Source organism: Lissotriton helveticus, chromosome 3_1, assembly GCF_964261635.1.
Source record: "Lissotriton helveticus chromosome 3_1, aLisHel1.1, whole genome shotgun sequence".
Classification (NCBI taxonomy): Eukaryota; Metazoa; Chordata; class Amphibia; order Caudata; family Salamandridae; genus Lissotriton; species Lissotriton helveticus.
The window spans coordinates 1,818,600,918-1,818,623,145 of NC_136061.1; the positions used below are offsets into that span (position 1 = coordinate 1,818,600,918).

The 22,228-nt window shown below is 44.0% G+C and overlaps 1 protein-coding gene across 1 annotated transcript in view; it reads left to right on the forward strand.

Moving 5' to 3' along the window:
- The window catches only part of TH (tyrosine hydroxylase), a 403,874-nt gene that overhangs the window by 238,719 nt on the left and 142,927 nt on the right, over window positions 1-22,228 (forward strand). Inside the window, exons 3-7 of the mRNA XM_078682736.1 lie at window positions 7,360-7,543; window positions 9,331-9,419; window positions 9,501-9,568; window positions 13,800-13,850; window positions 16,351-16,496. Coding sequence (XP_078538862.1) covers window positions 7,360-7,543; window positions 9,331-9,419; window positions 9,501-9,568; window positions 13,800-13,850; window positions 16,351-16,496 — 538 coding nt within the window. The remainder of the gene's footprint in view (window positions 1-7,359; window positions 7,544-9,330; window positions 9,420-9,500; window positions 9,569-13,799; window positions 13,851-16,350; window positions 16,497-22,228) is intronic.

Consider the following 22,228-nt stretch of genomic DNA (forward strand, 5'->3'; position numbering starts at 1 on the left):
GACTATATGGAACAATCAACCATACTCATGGACAGACTACTGGAACGTGGATATCCGAGACGATTGGTAAAAAAAGCCAAGAAGAGAGCATGGTTCAACCCCAGAGAAACCTTACTTCAGCCTGGAGAAAAACAGGACAACAAAGAAGAACGCCTTATCTGTGTCACGACTTTCTCCACAAAAAGCAATATGGTGAAGAAAACCGTTAATAAATATTGGAACTTGATATCAGAAGACCTCGGAAGCAATTCGCCGCCCCTTCATGCTTTCAAAAAAGCCAAGAACATTCGTGACAGTGTGGTGCGCTCTTTCCTGACGACCCCAGATGAACCATCCATCACAACTATGTGGAATCTGCCCCCCATTTTGGGCCACTACCGATGTGGTTCATGCAAAGCATGCCCTGCGACAATCCAGACCAAAGTCTTTATCCACGGACAACAACAAGTTCCACTTAAGTCACACACCAACTGTAACTCCACCAACGTGGTATACTGCATAACATGCCCCTGTGACCTGATATATGTGGGCCAAACACAACAACGAGTCAAAGTACGTTTTTTGCAGCACTGCAGCCGTGTGAGATGTAAGGTCGTAGGGGCACCTTTGGTTGATCACTGCAATGAAAAAAGTCACCCACCAGAAAGTCTGAGGTGGACAGTCTTGGAACAGGTCAAGCTAGGCCCAAGGGGTGGGAGCATAGAACCCATCCTTAATGTGAGGGAGATTAAATGGATCCGTTTCTTTGACTCAGTGCGAGGGGGTCTGAATGAGTCCGAGAGCAGTTTTGCTCAAATGGCTACCCTCTGAACCACTTATGCAAATGAGGCTTTTTAGGCCCATGTGTCCCTTTTGTCCACTTCCAAAATGTGCTTGAATGACTCCGAGGGTAGTTTTGCTCTAATGGCTACCCTCTGAATCACTTATGCAAATGAGGCATTTTTAGGCCCCTTTTTCCGGGTTGAATGTGTCCCTTTTGTCCATTTCCAAAATGTGCTTGAGTGAGTGCATCCCTACCTCCACAAATTAGGTTTTTTCCTAATTAATGTTTCACTTTCTCCTGAGTGGTAAGGAGCGCTTTAACCGCCGTGCCTGGCAGGTTCGCGCCGCTAAAAATCGATCATGGCGTGTATATTGGCTAATGATGCCTCCTAATTCATCTGCTGTGTTATGATCAATGGCGTATGACTATTGTACACCAATGGAATTGTGGCCTTCCTCACGTTTGCAACAATGGAATAACTTTTTTCCCAATTGTGTGAAATTTAAGTAACAATGAGCGCCTTGACCGCCATGTTTGGCAGGTTCGCGCCAGTAACAGTTTTGCCAGCATGCATGTGAGTTGATGAATTGATAGTCCATCCGTCTATGTATTTCATGCCAAATGCCTTATGACTTATGTGTACTTATGAGGCAATTTGACAACCTCGCCCAACATTGTGCGCCCGACCGCCATTCGGGACAGGTCCACGCAGTTCTGACACTAATCCCCAGTATAAATTTATTAAAATGTTCCTCCAGGTATACAACAATAGTCTTTCTTCCTCCATGTAGACATCTCGGTAACCCTTAGCAACGGGTAACAGTCTGTCTTTCCCGAGGTAGTAATTATCCCCGGTTACCAGGGCAGCACTTCCTGGTTCTAGGAGACGCAGTCAGACGCCGGCCCGCGCGCTCCACCTTCGGGTTTTTTCCACAATCCTTGCGGGTGAGTTTTCCATCCTGCGATGCGCATCTATGCTGATTTTAACTATTGGGCCGTGAATCTAAGCATGCCATCGTTTTGGTGTCTTTTCAGATGTGGCACCTTTAATCACTGTGAGGACTTTTCCAAGACTTTTTCGAATTAGACGTGGATACAACGGGAACTGACTCGGTCCCCTCATTGTTTCACGAAAAGAGCTGGACGCTGGCACGCTCGCTCCCCAACCGATGCTTACATCCCAATCGGGTGAGTTCCGAGCTGGTTAGGTTTTTTCCATAATAAAGTCATTTTGTACGCACCCCGTTTTTTGAAACGCCGAAATCTTTGTCTTTAGATGTAGCCTGTACCGATACGATTTCCCTCCGCCTTGACCGAGGAACCAGTATCATTATACACGTTGATGGCCTCACAACAAGGTAGGCCTCCAAATGAGCTATTCAGTACATCCACGCGTTAGTCGATCTCCGTTGGGGTGGCATAATAGTACAAATGAAATTTTAATCTTGTATGGCAGATCCCGACTACCTACACAGCGGAATTCCAGGCATCGCCTGATGACGGAACTATCCTGCTCCGCCAGGTAATTTTTTGCTTAATGGCTTTTTCGATCATAAGCCTATCCACAGTAATTCTCCTTTTTTTATGAAACCTCCTGAATCTTATCTTTAACCCTTTTTAACGGACCTTGCCGGTCCTTACTCTTCTAGCTTTTTCGGGACTCTTTTGAGACCGGTCAAATTAATGAGTTGTTTTTTATTATTTTTTGCTCAGAATAAAAAGCCCCACCCCTCTCTACCCATCACGTCCTGACGAAGACCCACGCAGTAAGGATCGACTATCCTACACTATCCGGGTCGAAACGTAGACATCTACAATCAGGAACTCCTAACCCTAGATTGATATAATAATCACTATAGGAGTATCTTTCATGTGTAAATGTTCTGTTTGATACGTGTCATTCTACTTGGCCTCTCATGTGTGGATCAATGGTAATTATGATTTGAACTGTGTATTTATGCCCAATGTTTTTTGAACTCTGACCAGTGATGTATAATTTATTGAAATATATTCCCCTCCCTGCACACCCCCCCTTCCCCTCCCCTGTGGGCGCATTGAATTTTGTACATTCTATTTCTGATTTCTCAATCATTGATTGCTTAATGGTGCAGTGAATATTAAAAACACTGGTCACCTTCATTTAATTTGTCTTTGGATTTATTCAAAAAATGTGTGATTAAAAACAAGATTTTGTTTTTTTAGTCTGGGACCCCTTACATATAACGCACTTGACTTGATGTGCCCTGGGTCCTGGCCAATCAGGTTTCCAGGGCCTGTGTTCTTTCCCAGAACTGTACATTTGTACCTACAATTGGCTCGTCCCTGGCCACAGGTAAGCCCCTTGTAAATGGTACCATGGGTACCAAGAGCATTGTGACCAGGAGAGGCCTCTAAGGACTGCAGCACCTATTGTGTTGCCCTTAGAGCCCTGTACCTTAACCCCCACACACTGCCATTGCAGGCTGCGTGTTTTGATGCAGAGAGAAGTGAAGAGCCGACATGGCGCACATCCCTGTGTGCCATGACTGCAACCCACTGCCTGAGACCTAGGTAAGTCATCCTTTTAGCAAGGTACACTAGCCCTCAGGTGAGCCTAAGGTGGCATATACCCCTACAGTGTCTAAGTTTATTCTTAGACATTGTAAGTGGAATAAAGCCATAAAGAATATGTGGTCTGGGAGTTGGTCATTACAAATTCCACAACTCGATAAGGGCTTTATTAAAACTTGGGAAGTTTGGTAGCAAACTTCTCAGCACATTAAACCGACACTTTTGCCAGTGTGGGATTTAAAGTAAAATGCACTCAGAGGGCACCTTAGTGATGCCCCCTGAAAAAAGACCGGCCTTAGTGTGGTTCCTGAATGGCTGCCCACCATTTGCGCCCACCAGACACATTTCTGGACTCCTGGATAAAGGACCTCTGCTCTCTGGGTCTAGAAACAAAGCCAATCCTGGGCAAAGGTGTCATGCCTTCTCCCCCAGGATAGGCTGGGCCCACGAAGGGGAAGCTTCAAAGGCCTGCCATCTTTGGAAGTTGTTCCTGCCTTTTGCAGATACCAGAAACTGGCTCCCACCGGTTCTGCCCATCGCCTTGGCACACTACTCCTGACCGCCACTTTGCAGCTGGTGGTGCAGCTCCTGTGATGATTGTTGGCCCCTGGAGTGCTGACTTTAACCCCAGGAACTTTGCTCCTACACCCGAGTGGCCTGCTCGTAAACAGTCCCTAACCAAAGGACCCCTTAGCCTCATTGGCTAACATTGGGCCACTGAACTCTGCACCCGGCCGCCCCACTGCCGCTGATGGTGCAACTTGAGTGCCTACCTAGACCTTGAGGAACCTTGGTCCTAACCCAGAAAAGTCCCACTCGTAAGACGGTTACTTACCTGTGAAACCGATAACCATTGATCTCCCATAGACACCAATGGTACGAGTTTTTGTCCCAAAAATGTTGTGTGAAGCTGACTTTATATGAAAGAAAAAGTAACTAAACTGCAAACTATAAAAAGTCTTACTTACCTTTTAATGTGATATCCCGATGTGGTAACTAGGTAACTAGGTACCACCCTAAGTTGTCGATGGAAAGTATATGATGTTTATGTTAGAATGAATGAATATGTGTGTTGAATATAAATGTTATTTACATACATCCTGTGTGGTCTGTTGTGTGACACCAAGTGCATTTATCACTAGTGACTGTTGTGCCTTTGCTTTATGCATTGCCTTGAAGGAAAGCCAAACTGCTCAGTGCCAAGCTACCTAAGGATGATCACTTGTTATATGGCGAGTGTTATCACCTGCCCTTGATGGGAGCAGTGGTTTCTGCCTGACTGGGGGAATTCCTTCAGCCAATGGGAAAGTGCTGGTTCTAACAGACGGCTTATGCATTTTGGGTGCACAATTTGGCAGCAGTGTGGACAGTAGGGCCAGCACAGTTCCAGGTATTTTTCTGCTTTGGTATTAAAAACATTATTACCTCCCTCATAACCGGGATTGCACCAAACATAGCAAAGATGGGCACTGTCATTCAATGCCACCCCATGACTAGCCACAGTATCCCAGCCAATGGATAGCCACAGTATGCCAAGACTGCAAATCAAATGCCTGACATGCTCACCATTATGCCTGTGACCATGGGCGTCATTTTGCCTGGGCTTGGCATTTTGCAAATATCTCTCTCTCTGTCTCTTTCTCTTTCTCTCTCTTTCTTTCTTTCTCTTTCTCCTACTCTCTCTCTCCCACTCGCTCTCCCTTTTTTTTCTCTCTCTCTTTCTTGCTTTGTAGCTCACAGTCATAAAGAAACCCACACAACAGCTGTGTTATAAATGGGATAAAAAAATGTAGGTCCCGCCAAACATTGAAATGCACTGACGGTTGTCTGAAAAAAAAATATGTATATATTCTTGTAAAAAATATAGACAACAAAAATGCAGAACACTACTATATTCTCATAAAATAGGTAAGCATATCGAATTTTAATTATTGTACGCTATATTATCTTTAAATCATAAATTAACTTTAAAAATACTATTTAGTTTGCATAAAATATACCTACATTATAAAAAGTTGAATTTGCATATAAAATAAAAATAAAGGAAAATGTTGGACTTTGGAGGGATCATATTTACTATTTCCAATCCAAACTGAGCAGCAGTAGGGAAAGTGTTGGACAATTGAATGGTCATATTTACTTTTCCAGCTCCAAGTAAGCAGCAATAGGAAAAGTGCTGGACTTTGGAGGGTCAGATCTACTATTCCCACTCCAACGTTATCAAGAATAGGGAAAGCGCTGGAATTTGGTGGGTAAGAGCTACTATTCTCAAATCAATGTATGCAACAGTAAGTAAGTGTTGGATTTGGAGGGGTCAGAACTACCATTCACACTCCATGGAGTACTCTGCCTGGGGAACAGCAAAAACACATTGAGCCTCCATAGGCGCTCCCAAGGGCACATGAGCACAGCGGGGAGACAAATACAGGGGATCCATAAACAACCAAAAAAGGGAAGGGTGGTACAGCTATCTGAAATGCGAAGAGATGCTAGCCCTTAGTCCGAACTACACAGTGACATTAGCCTTCCAACTTGATAGTACAATGGCCAGGCTCATACAACAGAGTCAGTGTTGGTAGGATCCCATAGACAAAGGTGCACCCTGTAAGAACCCCATTCTTTAAACTTGGAGGTACACGGCATAAGCATACAGAAGGAAGAAAAAGCTAGCATACAGGTGGACACTACCACTACACCAGTCAAAAAATGGAAATGGGAGAGGATGAAAGTTGGGTGCTGGGTCAGAGCATGCACTTTAGTTTCCCAGCTGCTATTAGACACACTCAACCTACCTGTCCTGTGGATGATACCAAAGATGTACAGAGGAAGGAGGGGCTTGTATGATGAAAGATGCCTTTAATCATGTTCATGAATGATACATGTACGACTTCCGAATTTGAGAGGAGCGCCATTGCCTCACTGGTGAATTATTAATCCGGATAGTGATTTCACTCTGAAATAAGTAGGGTGTATTCTCAAACCCTAATGTTGTCTAGCAGTTCAGTAGCACTCATCCCCTGGTCTTCCTCATCCTAAACATCACCTGGTTTCTCCATTCATCAGGTAGGATTTCTGGCACAGTATTATACATGAGATCATTATAGAACAATAAAGTTCTTTCCTGACTCTACTAAAATGCATCGTCCGGTCCCTGGATGCCATCTTGTTTAAAGATATGGGAGTGACTCAATCACTTGCATGACTGTACCCCTGGCCTGATGGTTTTTGAGGGACACTGATTGAAGTATTGCTGATAATTCTGGTGTAACTGTATCCTCCACTGAAGAGTTCAACTGTGATATTTTGAAGCAGGTCATCCGGCAAGGTACCAATATGGCTTTGAATGAAGTATGGGTGTAAAATTTGTTCCGCTCGCGGAATTTGCGAATTTTTGGCAATTTCGCAATCTGCGAATCGCGCAAAATTGTACAAAAATCCGCAATTCGCGAGTTAGCGGATTTTTTTTTTCTTGTTCGCGCTTCAAAAATACAATCACGTGCGCGCGGCATTGACTTACCATGATTCTGCGTTCGCTGATGAGTTTTCCTCACTGTTCGCGTTTGCTGCGAGATTTTAGTAGCTGACCGAGCGCCGCCGCGATTGCGAACACGTCATTGCAACCCAAAACAGGAAATTGCGAATGCGAACACGTCATTGCGACCCAAAACAGGATATTGCGATCGTGAACACGTCATTGCGACCCGAAACAGGAAAAAGGCATCTCGAGCAGGCTTGTTAAGTGGAAACAACATGTTTGCGACCGTTGCGACTGCATGCGCAAGTTCTCGTTCCCGAACTGGTAAAAAAATCTCGCAAACAAAAAATTTTGCAGATTTTTGCGAATCGCGATTACGAATTCGCGTATCGTGAATTCGCAAATTCTGCCCATGCTTACTTTGAATGCTTGGGCGTCCTCCAGAGTGCTTGCTGGGGTTGTCCGCAGAATAAATCTACTGCCTGTAATCATATTGACTTAGGCTGCCTGCTATAATACTCTGAGATGACCAGCAGTTTACTTCTGCTTTATGCTTTATTTCCTTCGACAGACGTTTGAAGCAAAAATTCAGCATCTGGAGACACGGTCATGTAGGAAAGCTCCCAGCGCGTCAGTGGGGACAGCAGAACTTGAATACTTTGTGCGCTGTGAGATTCACAGTTCGGATCTCACTACAATGGTGAGCTCAGTGAAAAGAGTGTGCGATGATCTCAGAAGCACCAAAGAAGACAAAGGTAGGAGCACTGAGCTGTAAACTTGTTTTGCTCCCTCTTTGGATCCATTGCCTTATGTTCTGTTCTGTAGCCTCTACCATGTCCATTTCACTTCCTAAGGCATCATCTGCTTCTTCCTCTGACACCTCCATATGGTTCACCAAAGACCTGTTCTGATGATGCTCGTTATCATCGTCTTCATCCTTACAATCAATAGCACCTTAAAAGTGAGGAAGTAACAAATTCATAAAGTGATTCATTCAAGGCAAGGTTTTCTTGGTTGCACATTTTTTTATCGTAATACACCCAGGGTGACCATTGGAAGAAGTCTGGATTTAAAGTGTGTACATGCGATATAAGCACATTACAGCAAGGTGATAAACTCAAGGGGTACTATTGAAGGCTCCTTAGCCTTCGATACAGTCATGTTTTTGTTTGTATTTCCAGTAAAGAGGGTGCTTGCTGTAAAATAGTCACTTATCCAGTTCAGTGCGAGCACTTGAGTGGAGGTAGGAACTCATACCCAAAAAGCCAGTAGCATTTAGTGATAGAATATCAAGCCAATGAAAGAGGCTGGTCCAAGGAAGCCTATGGTTGAAAGGGACAAACGCAAAGTCCATGCTATTATATTGTAGTAATAGTCCTGTTTGACATCTGTTCTGTCAAAGCAGAATAATAAAAATTACAATGTATGCTTTAGGAGAGGTATGAGTGGTTGAAGGTATTTTTTACAGTCTCCAGCCTTACCTTTCCAGTGTGTAGGTTTTTATACTGGCAATAGGTAATGAAAGGTGACGGGAGAGGAGTCAATATAAAGAAGGCTTTAAGACCCCAAAATTTAAAGTGATCAACTACACTGAAGTCAATTTTGCTAGCACACTGCTGTGTTTGAGGGCCTGATTACGAGTTTGACGGTGCGGCACTGGGTCCGCCCTGCTGCCGCACCCATGGTCGGGCCACCAGCCAGATTAGGAGTATTTCTTGTGTCTGGTGGTTATTTTTTATGTTCCCGGGCGGTGCCCTGAAAATGGGCACCCCAATTGGAATATCAAAAATAATTCCTGCACGGCATGGACTGTAAAGTCCATGCTGTGCAGGAACTGAGGTGCATGCACAGGCGAGCACATGTTGCAGATGCGGAAACACAAGGGGACCCTGTAGGGCTCCCTTCGTTTCCTCTCTGCCAGGCTTTTCATGGAGGAGGAACCGCCATGAAAACCGCGGCGGAGAGGAAACTCGTAATATGCTGGTCAGGACCGCGGCGGTCCCAGCAAGCATATTGCGGCCTCCTGGCCACCGCAACACCACCAGGGAACAGCGGTTCCTTGGCAGCTGTAGTCGGGCTATGGCAGTCCGAACACGCTAATATTAATGGGGCGGTTGGAAGACTGCCACCGCCATGCCCTCACGAGTCTGACAGTCTGTGGACACAGCTTTCTTAAAAAGGGTGGTGGCGGGGAGAGTGTGAGTGCATGCGTGTGTGCATGCGCCCGTGTGCTTGAGTGTGCCTGCATGCGTGTGTGCGTGTGTGCGTGTGTGCATGCGCGCATGTGCTTGAGTGTGTGTGTGTGTTTTTTTTATTAGTACCAGTCTCGTCAGAATGAGTCTCCCGCCGACTCAAGGGGTGTCAGTAGGGATAAAGAGGGGGGGCTGGGGTCAGTTAGCAGCAGCTTTTATTGAGGGTTTACCAATCCCCGCTAGATAAGCAAAGGGTACAAATTAGTTGAAAGTGCTCTCAGTGCTGTCTGTCCCCCACCCCCCTCACGGACACTTCTGCACTCTTACATTCTGACCTTCCTCTTTCCCAGTTCACTGGTTCCCCAAGACAATCGCGGAGCTGGACAAGTGTCACCACCTGGTCACCAAGTACGACCCGGACATGGACTTGGACCACCCAGTGAGTTTTTCTAGTGCCTGCATTATTTCATGCTCCATCAGTCTCCTCTACTGAACGCCCTTCTTTCTGTTTTTTCTGCAGGGCTTCTCCGACCAGGAGTACAGGAAAAGGAGGAAAGCGATCACAGACATTGCCTTCAACTATAAAAAGTAAGATGAAGCAAATAAGGCCTAGCTTGTCCATTTAGGAGCAAGAGGAGCCTTTCCCATCTGCCTCTAGGGCAGCATGACATTGCCAGCTCAGAAGTTAGCTCTTGGCTGATCTGTGTGTGGCAGAAATAAACAATACACTACCAGGGACCACTCATTTTGGCAGAAAGGGACACCTTATGCCAACATACAAAGGCAATAAAAGGCGCAGTTTAGATTTCCTCAACAAGTGGGTCTGTTTTTTTCACTTTGAGGACAAGCCTCACAGTTGTGGAATGCATTCCCTCTCAACATTAAAGAAACCGACAAGCATCGGACCAGTCTTCTTCAGAAGAATTCCCACATACCTCTTTCCAGGCAAGGACTTCTGATTAGGCTTAAGGAAACTAAGGTGCACCGCGGCACAGGGCAGAAAGCCACCTTGCTGCGCTGCGTGAAAGGGAAAGAGCAGGAATGGGCCCTAGTTAACATGATAGGGCGCATTTCCCTCCTTTACTTGCGCTGCCACCCAATGTGTTGCCTAGCACCATCGCAGGCACCCTTGCACTGCGGTTTTTGAGCAGGAAGGGACACCTTTGTGCACAAAAACAATCCTCTGAGGCACCTTCCTCTTTCTGTGTGTGCTGCACGTGGAAAGTGGGAAAAAACAAGAAGTAAAGATATTTTTCCCTGTTACTCTTCACCTGTAGAGGCGTCGCATTTTGACATATTCCTAGGTCTACCAATATTGGTAAATCTGGAAGTGCCCCAAAACCCAAGGGTGTGTGCGTGGGAACACCCACGCTCCACCCATTGAACGCCTCTCTGGGGCAGAATGACACAACACAGTGATTAGCGCTGTGTTACTCTAGATTTATCATGCCACACAGGGCCACGCAAGGTGGCCTTGAGTGGCTTGATAAATCAGACATTTTAGTTGCGTCACCATTGCGCCCCGTTGCGTGGTGCAAGGGTGACGCAACTCAATGATAAATCTCCCCCTAAGTTAGGAGTGATTTATGGTTCAGCGCCAAGAGGTCAACCATTGGTGAAGGGCTGCACTATATGAAGCAGATGAGAAAATATGTATATTCCCTCTGGCAACTATATTCACCCTAATTCACATACATTATACTTCCACTCATCTGCTAATATAACCCACATATGTGTAAAGCCTTTATGTATATATAGTGTATATAATGCCACTACACAGAGCCTGTATATAGAAATTGTTTTATTTACATTTTTATTAATTTTAAAAACAAGTCAAAGTACCCCTGCCCTGCGACAAGGATTGATAGACTATCTCATCCAGTAATCACAAAATAGTATAATAATAATACATCAATATTAGCTGTAAATGACACAATAGAATCAATCAAAGATGAAAGAGTGCGTATATAAGACAATACACTGTCATCAAGATACGCCAATCTGTGTATAAATTCGTGCATGCATGTAAGTTAACCCAAAGTTATGAAATATAGTAGTGCCATTACACACATAGAGTGAAATTCAAGTTAACTGCATGATGATAGTGGTTTTTTTTTAACCGATACATTGTTGTTTTAATTGCCTGTTTTCTATTGTGTTTGAAATTTCTCAATGTTAGAATAATTTATGAAATATATGATTGTTTAGCAAATATTGAAGAGGATTGGGTATATGCAGGCCCGCAACACCTGTTGGGCTCACGGGGCTTCAGCCCCCCCCTGTCGTGTGTGTCAGCCCGGGCTGACACAGATTTGCGGGCTGGCGACCATCTAATTGCAGCCGCACCCGAGTACTTAACAGGTCTTTAAAAGACCATTTACCTGTAAATTAGGTGTTTGCTGCATTTTTCAGCCCCCCGCCCGAAATTTGGCTCTAGTTGCCCGCCTGGGTATATGTAATATAATGAACTATGTCACCAACTAGGTTGGTGAGTGAGGGCCTTCTATAAAACAAACAGGGGCAGATTTACAAGTCCCTTGCACCCCTTTTACCCCGCCGTGGCGTCACTTTTATGATGCAGCGGAGGAGCAAATGATGCGCCATGGTGCGGGATACTTACAACGTGATGCATCTGGGCGATGCGTCATGTTGTAAAGCCCTGCGCCAGAAGGAGGCATTCGTATGCAGGGGGTGGCGTTCCGGCGCAGGAACACCTCCTAAAAGTGGCTGAGTGAAATCTACAAGATTTCACTCAGTCACTTTGGGGCCCATGCTGCGTCAAAACCCTGCGCCTGCTTGAAGCAGAAGTAAGGATTGATGCAGCATTAACAAGATAGGGCCCCCCAGAGCCTTGCTGGAGCTGCGTTGCGACGTAACTGCAGCATTGAGCCGCCTTTAAGGCACAGACGCGTGACGCATCTGTGCCGCTTTTGCCCATTGGTGCGCCGCATCAATGGTGGCGGAGGCATGGCACACAATAAGTGGCGCATCACTGGCGCCACTTATTGTAAATCTGCCCCACAGTGTTTTCCTCAGTACAGACATACATTAGGAGCATCTATCTCATAGCTAGTTCTCTTTGATACTTATACACGAACCCGGGGAAGTGAACTGGCTCCAGTACCTTTTCCTCCCTCTCCCATTGATAGTTATCATACCATCGAAACGTGTCAACGCATTCAAGCCTAATCTGTGGAACATAGGGGCACAATAGATGAAAAATAGGGAATTGCCTACCTTAATGTAATTTCTACGAGGATTGGTGGTTCTTGGTGACAAAGTGTATTGTCTTATGTATTCTCGCTTTGATCTTTTATTGATTTTATTGTGTCATTTACTGATAATATTGATGTATTAATCATATATTGTCTTGTGATTACTGGATGAACTGGTCTACAAATGATTGTAACAGGGCAGGGGTACTATGACCTGTTTTTAAGATTATTATTAACATTTTTAATAAAATAATTTATATATCCAGGTTCTGTGTAGTGGCACTCTACACACTATATATACATAAAGGCTTTGCACATATGTAGGGTTATAGTAGAGGACAAGTGGAAGTATAATGTATGTGGATTAGGGTGAATATAGTTGCCAGAGGGAGTATACGTATTTTCTCATCTTTATACGGAACCCTATCCCTTTGGCTGAAAAGGGTCCCTCTCACATTATATTTCTCTATATTAAGCAGGGCTATAAACAAACAATAATGAAGGGACACTTCTGAAATTGTTGAAAATATGGACTTTGTCAGAAACGTTGAAAATGTGACTCCCAGGCCTTTCCCTATGGTTGTACTCATTTCAAACCACAAGAAATCTTGGGAGTCTGCAGCTGTTGCAGATTTCTGAGTAATAACAATCGTAAACATTTGACATGTTGTAATGCTGTAAGTTTATATTTCCCAGTCCGGAAATGCAATGCAAATGGGCAACTTGAACTTTTACATTTTGTGTTGTTTTTCAACAGGAAAAGGTATTCAGTTACTTTCTTAATGAAGAAGTATTTTTCCCAAACCACCAAATGTGCCCCCCCACCGCCAGCCTCCATTTCCTACCTCTGATACGCATTTTTGCTGACCTCGACAGGTGTTCTACTCAGACTGTATGCAGGGTGGGAATCTGCCTGCCAAACCTTTGAAAATATACTCACATTTTTAATATTTTATATTTCCACCGAGTTTGACAGGCAACGCCTCCACGAAGCACCCTCAAACCACCCATGTGGCCTGATTTACTGACATAGGAAATTCAGTTACACTGGCACCATTTAAGTAAATAAATTTCGTTCTGTTGTCCCATGACGTGATTTTCACCTATTATTATGGTCATCATATTGCAAAAAATGACTACTGTGCCGAAGAGCATTTGGGAATGGAGCCCACAATCTTTACATTTGCTCATCACCTCTGCTCGATTACTCTTGACAGATGGCCAGGGGTGGAACTCTCTAGTGATATCATAAAAAGTAATAAAAACTTGCATAATACATTGAGGAGCTACAGAAGTCAATGTTGAAACCTGGCCTGTTCCTAATAACTTGGCTTTCCACATGGGCTTACTGCTAGAGTCTTGATCTTCATAGCATTGTAAATAACAGAGCATCCTAAATGCATCTGAAGCAGTGGTTTTATTTCTATAGATATTAACTGTCCAATATAATAAGATTCACCTTCAGCCAATACTGGCTTTCAGAAAACATCACTCCAAGCCTTGCAAACCTAAATTTCTCTAGATTTGCAATAGGCCAATCCGCTTCTGCACCTGGCTAACTTGCCCCCAGTCCTCTAACATGGCCTCTCTTCTCTTTCTGGCAGTGGGGAGCCCATCCCTCGCGTGGAGTACACCGCTGAGGAAATCGGTACTTGGTGAGTGTGAAAATGTCCTTATGTGTGAACCCGTTTACCCATAGACACAGAATTGGTATAACTCTTTCATGCATCAGACCCAAAATCTCTTACAGAAACTGTGCAAGACTCCCTCGCAGACCCCCTCACAGATAGAGCACACAGAACAGAGACTAGCAGTGTAATCCGCAATAATTTAGCAAACAGGTACAACATGGGCAGCAGCAATGCAAGCTTCCCCCACATAGAAATGTATGTACTATTACTAATCATGAACATCACAGACAGCAGCAGTTAGGTTCTCCAGCCCAAAAACGAATAGACACAATCAGTGGAAGAAACATACTTTGAACAGGTAGAACATTTGCAGAATTGGGATAATCATACACACACGCACACGCATGCACACACACAGCACACACACCCAGGAAGGTTGAGTCTTTGGCCTCAGATGTCGAACATAAAGACACTTTATAACAGGAGTGTAAGAAGGTGATGCTTTGACACCCGAGCACTATATTGTAAGGATTTCTACACTGATGGTCAGTAGAGAGTGTATTGAGGATTACTGTGAGCAGCTTTGTGGGTGCTCTTCCAGCAAAAGGTTCAGTGACCTACACATACAGTTCTGCCAATGCACTTCAGTCCTGACCTGCAACACCCAGATTTCACAACAGGGATCAAAGCACAGCTCTGTCGATAAATTACTTTACATATTAATCAAAAACTTTGGCACTGGGCAATAATCACCATTTGAGCCAAATGAGTTTATAGCTTTGGGTTTGGGGTTGGGATGTGGTGTGTTGTATAGGTAGGTGATAGTACAGTTTTGACAATGGAAGCATTCACAGTTCTTATGACAAAGCACAGAAGCAATTAAAAATGGCCGCCTCTCCGACTGGGTTTTTAAGATGGATCTATGGAATCATTGTGAAGATTGTTGTTTTAAGGGGATCGTCCTCCATTCATGTGGACCACTGGTCTGCACTACCTGTATTCGTTCTTAACACTAACCCTACAATATGTATATCCCTGAAGCCCAGTGACAGGGGCACACGCTCTGCGCATGCTCACTAACCCCACCCACCTCCTCCCCTCCTAGCCCCAACCCCTCTGTACTTCTCTGAAGTGCTTCCTGATCAGCCCAATAGTATGTGGCTTTACCCAAAGCTACCAAAAAGACCGAAGGTCCACACCTTGTTACTCAAAACTAAGTGGTATCTTTTTATTTTTAAATTAATGGTGCTACGGTGCTGCACTTGCTGTCTGACAAAGTGCCTATCTGAACACAATAGAATACTAGCAAGAAAATTTGCTGGCCCCGTGTACTGTTCACTGCGTTTCCAGCCGAACCCTACTCAATGATTCAATACACTAAATTACTCAGCACTTATTGAAGTTGAATTCATCCCCTTAAAAATGTTTGTATTAATTTTAAACATCAATTATACAATCATTTATAAGTGTAACCATTGAAATTAATCCATGCAAAATAGATTTCAACAATCTTCTCATATTTTATATCTTTCAAGTCAAAAACAATGCATAACAAAACATGAATGATAATTCCATATGCTTGTCCAAAAGGCCCTATGCATTGCCGATCTGTTTTCAAAAACTAGTTGAAAACACTGGCTGTTGAAAACAGATCGGCAGACGGCTCCCATCCGTGGGAGCTTTGTATCTTCATAATTACACGAGTCGAACGTAAAACAGAGGGGCATATTATAAAGAACGGCGTTACAATTATCGCCGGTTTAGCGGCAGAAAACTGCCGCTAAAACGGCGATAATGGGCTTGATGATATGCGCTGGACAATTCCAATCGAAGCCTAGGTTGACACCAGAACCTGGGCTTCAATGGGAATTCTCAAGCGGATATTATCAAGCCCATTATCGCTGTTTCAGCGGAAGTTTTCTGCCGCTAAACCGGCGATAATTTTTAACGCTGTTCTTGATAATATGCCCCTGAGGTCGTTTGAGCATTTTTTATAACAGTGACGATAGCACGGTTGGAAATGTGTTGATTGCCAGAGACTATAGAAGGCATATTATTCTACAGTATTACAACATTTGAGATTGAGGCTTGCCCCTGAGGAAGGGACGATACAGTCCCCAATGCATCGGGCCTTTTCGACAAGCATATGGAATTATCATTCATGTTTTGTTATGCATTGCTTTTGACTTGAAACATGTAAAATATGAGAAGATTGTTGAAATCTATTTTGCATGGATTCATTTCAATAGTTACACTTATAAATGATTGTATAATTGATGTTTAAACTGAATACAAAAAAATTGGGGGGGGGGATGAATTCAAATAGAATAAGTGTTGAGTTATTTAGTATGTGGAATCGTTGAGTAGTGTTTGGTTGGAAACCCAGTGAACAGTAGACGGGGCCAGCAAGTTTTCTGGTTAGTATTCTATTGTTTACTTAAAGCTGCCACCCCTTGAGCTGAGAGCGGCACCTGAGCCTCTGTATTTCTGTGTGACCCTGAACTTGTCTTTCTGGTGGTCGCAGGAGAGAAGTTTACAGCATGCTGAAGAGCCTGTACCCGACTCACGCCTGCAGAGAGCACACCGAGGCGCTGACCCTGCTGGAGAGGCACTGCGGGTACAGCGAGCACAACATACCCCAACTGGAGGACGTGTCGCGCTTCCTCAAAGGTACGAAGATCCGTGTTGAGGTGCTACAGTGTAAGTGCTGCCAGTTAAATCCAAGATACCTCGTGATTGATAAAGTCACTTCGGTAGGAATCGTTTTAGAATGTTAGCTCCATATGTGCCAGGATTGGTACTTTATTCCCTGCATCTGGGGGTCAGCTTTTAAGACACTTAAAATGTAAACCAGTCATCACCATAGTGGGGACAGCAGAGACTCTGCAGCCCCACCGCAAACAGGGAATCAGCTGATGAATGGAAGATCCCTCACCTGGAGCATTATTGCTAGTGGTACGTAATGTGTGGGTATGTAGTGTGAGTGTGTAGTGTATGTAGTCTATGTAGTTTGCGTAGTGTATGTGAGAAACAAACTTGGCACCATGAAAAAGATGTCTAATATTGGTGAATGGGAGGTACATTTAAGATAAGGTTCTGCAAACCGAGGTGTTTTGTGTTATTTATATGAAAAGACGTGTATTCATTTGGGTCCGCCTCAGACCGAGAATATGGGACCTCCTTTACTTGACACCATGCTAAAGACTGTGATAGTCTCCCTGAAATATCTATAACAGCTCAAGAGGTTTTCATGCAATCTAGCCACAGACACTCTGTGGCCACCACTCCAAAATTCCTCCCAATAGTACCTAGTAGGCAATCAGCTAATCCTGAAATCCAACTAACAGATGATCTTTCAATGAGATTTAGTAGTTAACACTAAAGCAACCCCAGTTTCACTCTGAGAGTGACCAATACATTAAAAAGAACCCAGGATGTGGCTGATTACAAACCATCCTGGCTTCTAAAAGGCAAAGTTTGGAAACAGAGAGGATTCGGCAACTTCCTGAAATGTTAGCTGTCCTGCTGATGCTGTGCTGCTTTTTTAATAGATTCATATATTTTGTAATACTGAGTAACAGTCATTGAGAATCCATAGGCGAGGAAAGCTCGAGGGCTAAATGTGGAGTTTTACGTGGCTGCTTTGAAAATGTCAGTAACACAGATATTTATAAATGTAAAACTGCACATTTATATTTGGTAGATAAGCTTCCTCTGATGTACAAATGGGAGAGTTGGATATCAGGATACGCAGACGACTTTCAACTTCGAGAAACCTTCCTCTATTACAACTTGCTTTATAATAACCTGACTGTTAAACTCGAGAGTGGGGTCCTGGCTGCATAATAACCCTTATGCTATCTTATAAGAAAGGGAAAGAAGAAAAAACGCTTCTGTAATGGACTAAGGGCATATTTACAAGCACCTATCGCCACAGGAACGTCCCTTTTTCCATTGTTCCTGTGGTGATACGGGCTTCGCCTTATTCACAAGGTGCCGTTAAGCAACTTAACGTGGCTTAACACCACCTTGTGAATAAGGCCCCATTTCACGCTACACTTAGCGTGAAAGAGGTGGGCAATGGGTGTTGGGGTGGGTGTTCCGCCACAACACCTATTGATCTTGACACTGCTAGATATTTACAAGGGTGGTGGAAATATGGGGCAGCACCAAAATGAAGACAAGGGAAAACCTGGCAAAACGTGGAGACATGCTTTATTTCTCCTCGTGTTTGCTGTTTCTAGCTGTGCTGCATTTAATGAATGATTGTTTATGTTCAGGAAGGTGTCCCTTCATGCACATAAATAATCATTAAAAAAATGACAATTTACAACTTTTATGTGTGCTGCATTCTGCAGCACACATAGAAGTTACAAAAAGCCATTACTGATTTTTTATGTGCATGAAGGTAACCTTCCTGCATATAAACAATCACTCCCTGTAATGCAGGCACCCAGCAGCGGTCCGTGTAGGGAGTTACGGTGGGGCAGGGAGGCGGGGAGGGGCAGGGGGAGGGTGCTAAAAACCGGCATATGGATAATTACAGGTAAGTAAACAATTTAATTCATAAAACGAATTTCGTAGCGCGCGCTGCATCACATTTTGCAATGCAGTGTGCCCTACGAAATTCGTTTTATTAATTAAATTGTTTACTTACCTGTAATCATCCATATGCCGGTTTTTAGCACCCTCCACCCTGCCCCTCCACGCCTCCCTGCCCCACCGTAACTCCCTCCACGGACCGCTGCTGCAGGCACCCTTGCACAATGGTGCAAGAGTGCCTGTGTTGGCGGGAGGCAGCTACATTTTGTGCCAGCGCTTAGGGAAAGGCAGGGCTGCACCTTATTCTTGTGCATGCGGCGCATCCCTGCGTTTGGAAACTCTTGGAGCGCGGAGTTAGCCTTCTTGGCTTAACGCTGCACTCCAACAGTTTCCTAGTAAATATGCCCCAACTTCCTTCATGATTCCAGCAAAAACATTCCTGAATGGGCTGATGGATCGTTTGTCCTTCTTTAGAAGACTTTCAAGTGAAAACTAACGGACTGTTATTCTATCTCGATTAGCCATTATATCTAAGGACTAATCCAAACCTGAGAAGTTTCAGGAAAGACTTGAAGATGTGGCATTTTTCCCCAGTAGGAAGGACAGCGATAATCATACACATTTTAGTCTCACTCCCTCTGACAGTAGTCTCTTAGAACTGATAGTCATGCAGCCCCAAGATGCCCGTTGGGTGATAGTGCGCTTTATAAATGACGGATAATAATAATCTGCAAACCAGATTTGTGAATTTGCCCACAGGCTGGTTTTCAAACAGAGATGTAATTTGCGATGTGACCTATGTACTTACAGGTTGCATTTCAATTTCCCATTTGTAGGGGGTCTCAAAACAAACCCGCGTAAAGAATAAAAAGCTGGTTGCACTATGTGACCCTCTGTAATCGGGGCGAAAGCAGGGGTGGTGACCTGCAAGTTACAGCAGACCTGCATTAGCTTTCCCAAATAGGATACATTAAAAAAATGGGTTTGTTAAAAAGTCAAGTATTGCTTTTTTTTTGTTATAAAATGTTTTTCCCGAACCACTACCTGCTCGCTTCGCAAGGCCTCCCAATCCGATTCTCAATCAGTTGTGAATCAGTTACTAGCCAACTTTAGAAGTGGTAGATTTAAAATGGTTTGCAATTGAGGTCACAAACCATTGACACATTCCTTTGGGACTTGTACATTATTCTGTGTGCAGAAAAGTGATAAAGAAAGAGAATTAATGAGAGAAAAATGGTACCTTGATTCATCACAGCAAATTAACTGGTCAGAGAGTTCACTAGCACCAGCTCTAGCATAGAGAGGCACTACACTTTGATGTATAGTTTTACACCACTATGAATGACACATCATGTGGTCTTCAGACCACACACAGGATGGTTCCCGCGCTAAGATGTGTAAATAAACTCAATAATTAACAGAAATACTACCCTGAACTTTTTGTGATACATTTGTCATGATTCCTGAACTAAAAGGAGGACTTTAATCTTTTTTAGGATCAACGAAAGACATTTGATTATGCTGGTAGGACATTGAGAATGGGCATTCACCACTACCTCATTTTCTTGCTGAAAGGGGCATAAAAGTTAATGTTAAGGTTATTAATGGTTTCATAACTCTAATTATAGCCCCTCTTTACATCCATTTCTGCTTGCACTAGTAAAATGAAGTGGTTGTGCTGTCAAACTGAGCTTCTATTTTTGAGCCGTCTGTAATGTCTTTTATAAAAGAGTAAAAGACACAGAATTGATGGACGGAATGCAGAACAAATCAAAACATTTGCCCCCAGTCAAGAGATCTGGGTTAAATCCACCATTCTTTTGCTCACAATGCCACCTCAGTGTAGACCTGGCCATATGCAAATCCGTCTTGACCCTGTGCCTCATGGGAAAAATCTAGCCCGCACTGCCAAGCCATGTCCTCCCTGGACTCGAAACAAGCATCCTAGGACCGTTTTCAGGGTTTCACCCCTCTTCAGCCAGGATAGCTTGATTCCAGTGGCACAGTGAGCCACGTCTGGGCATACCTGGCACACTTAGGGCGAGAAAGCAAAAGACACACAATTGATGGACGGAATGCAGAACAATTCAAAACATTCACCTCATTGTTCTGCATTCTGTCCATCTACTGTTATTTTTGCATTTGTCACCCGAGTGGGACGGGTATGCCCAGACGTGGGTCCTGTGCTCTCCATGCCACTGGAATCAAGCTATCCTGGCTGAAGAGGGGTGAAACCCCAAAACCGGTCCTAGCATGTTTATTTCCAGTCCAGGGAGGACCTGGCTTGGCAGTTCGGGCTGGACTGTTCCCATGAGGCACAGGGTCAAGACTGATAAACTGGAATGGCATGGTGAGCAAAAAAATCAATGGATTTAGGACCAAATCTCTGTACTGGGGTGAATGTATGACATTGTTCTGCATTCTGTGCATCTACTGTTGTTTTTGCATTAGTCACCCCGAGTGGGACGGGTATGCCTAGATGTGGGTCCTGTGCTCTCCATGCCACTGGAATCAAGCTATCCTGGCTGAAGAGGGGTGAAACCCTGAAACCGGTCCTAGGATGCTTGTTTCCACTCCAGGGAGGACCTGGCTTGGGAGTTCGGGCTGGACTGTTTCCATGAGGCACTGGGTCAAGACTGATTTCCATATGGCTGGGTTCAAACTGGAATGGCATGGTGAGCAAAAAAACAATGGATTTAGGCCCAAATCTCTATACTCGGGTGAATGTATGACATTGTTCTGCATTCTGTCCATCTACTGTTGTTTTTGCTTTTATAAAAGAGTAATGAAGTGGTGAACCTCCACTTCATTTATGGGACCTTTGTCAAGAATCCCAGGGGGAAGACCCACTGGTGTACTTACGCTTAACCGTACTATAGAGCCCAAAACTCAGCTCCAAGTTCACCCTTTAACATTTGACCCTCAAGGTACCATCAAGCAGTCTATGGAGTATTAGAAAATTGGAATGTTGGGAGCTTCATGGAAAACAATGGAGTTCTCCAGGCTTCAAATGGCCAGTAGAAGCCTGGCGCTCCAACATTCCAATGTTGTCATTCACAGCTATTGCTTTCAACAAAGGGCTTACTAAGCCTGAGGGCTCTCTGAGGCCTTTGTTTTCTTTTTTATACCATTCTGCCCTCTAGTGGCGGAATGTTCTAATGCCCTTCGTAGCTGTGCTGTACCGGCATTTAAGGCCCGCTCCCTTGTTAAAGCCTACAGCCTTAAGTGCTGGAGCGAGCCTTTAATGGCTGGTATTGCCCACTATGGTAGGCAATAAAGTTATAATCAACAAGGAGCTGGTGTGGGGTTAGAGACTCAGAACTCAATAAATCAGCAAACACATGGTAATTACTCAATGTCAAGCCAGTGCTTAGTCTTTGAAAGAGAATCAATATTTTATTTAAATCACACAGTGCTGTGTACTGTACTAGCTGCACATATAATCCATATTATTAATTACCCTCAGTGGTTACAGAAAAGGTAGTCTAGGCTGTTCCTGTTGGACAGTATCTTATGATACACATTGTTGAACAGTTCACAGTTTAACTCTCTGGAAGGGGGCAGAATGTGGTAATCATTTAGAGGAGGCCCGCCTGGTAGTGGATCAGCCTTTGCTCCTTCTATGTTAGATTATACCTTGTTCACAACTTCTTGGTTCTGCTGGGTTACCTTTAGTACCTTTTAGTACCTTTTGTTAGCTTTATGTTCATCTGGCAAGGCAGTCAGTTCCTCTTTTGTCTGGTGTTTAGGCAGTATTTAAACAAAACGGGGTAACCCTGTGTCCCTCAGAACCTGGGTAGTTAATGGTTGATATAACAAATGGTTCTGTCGGGTGCGAAGCATGAGTAATTCAAACAATA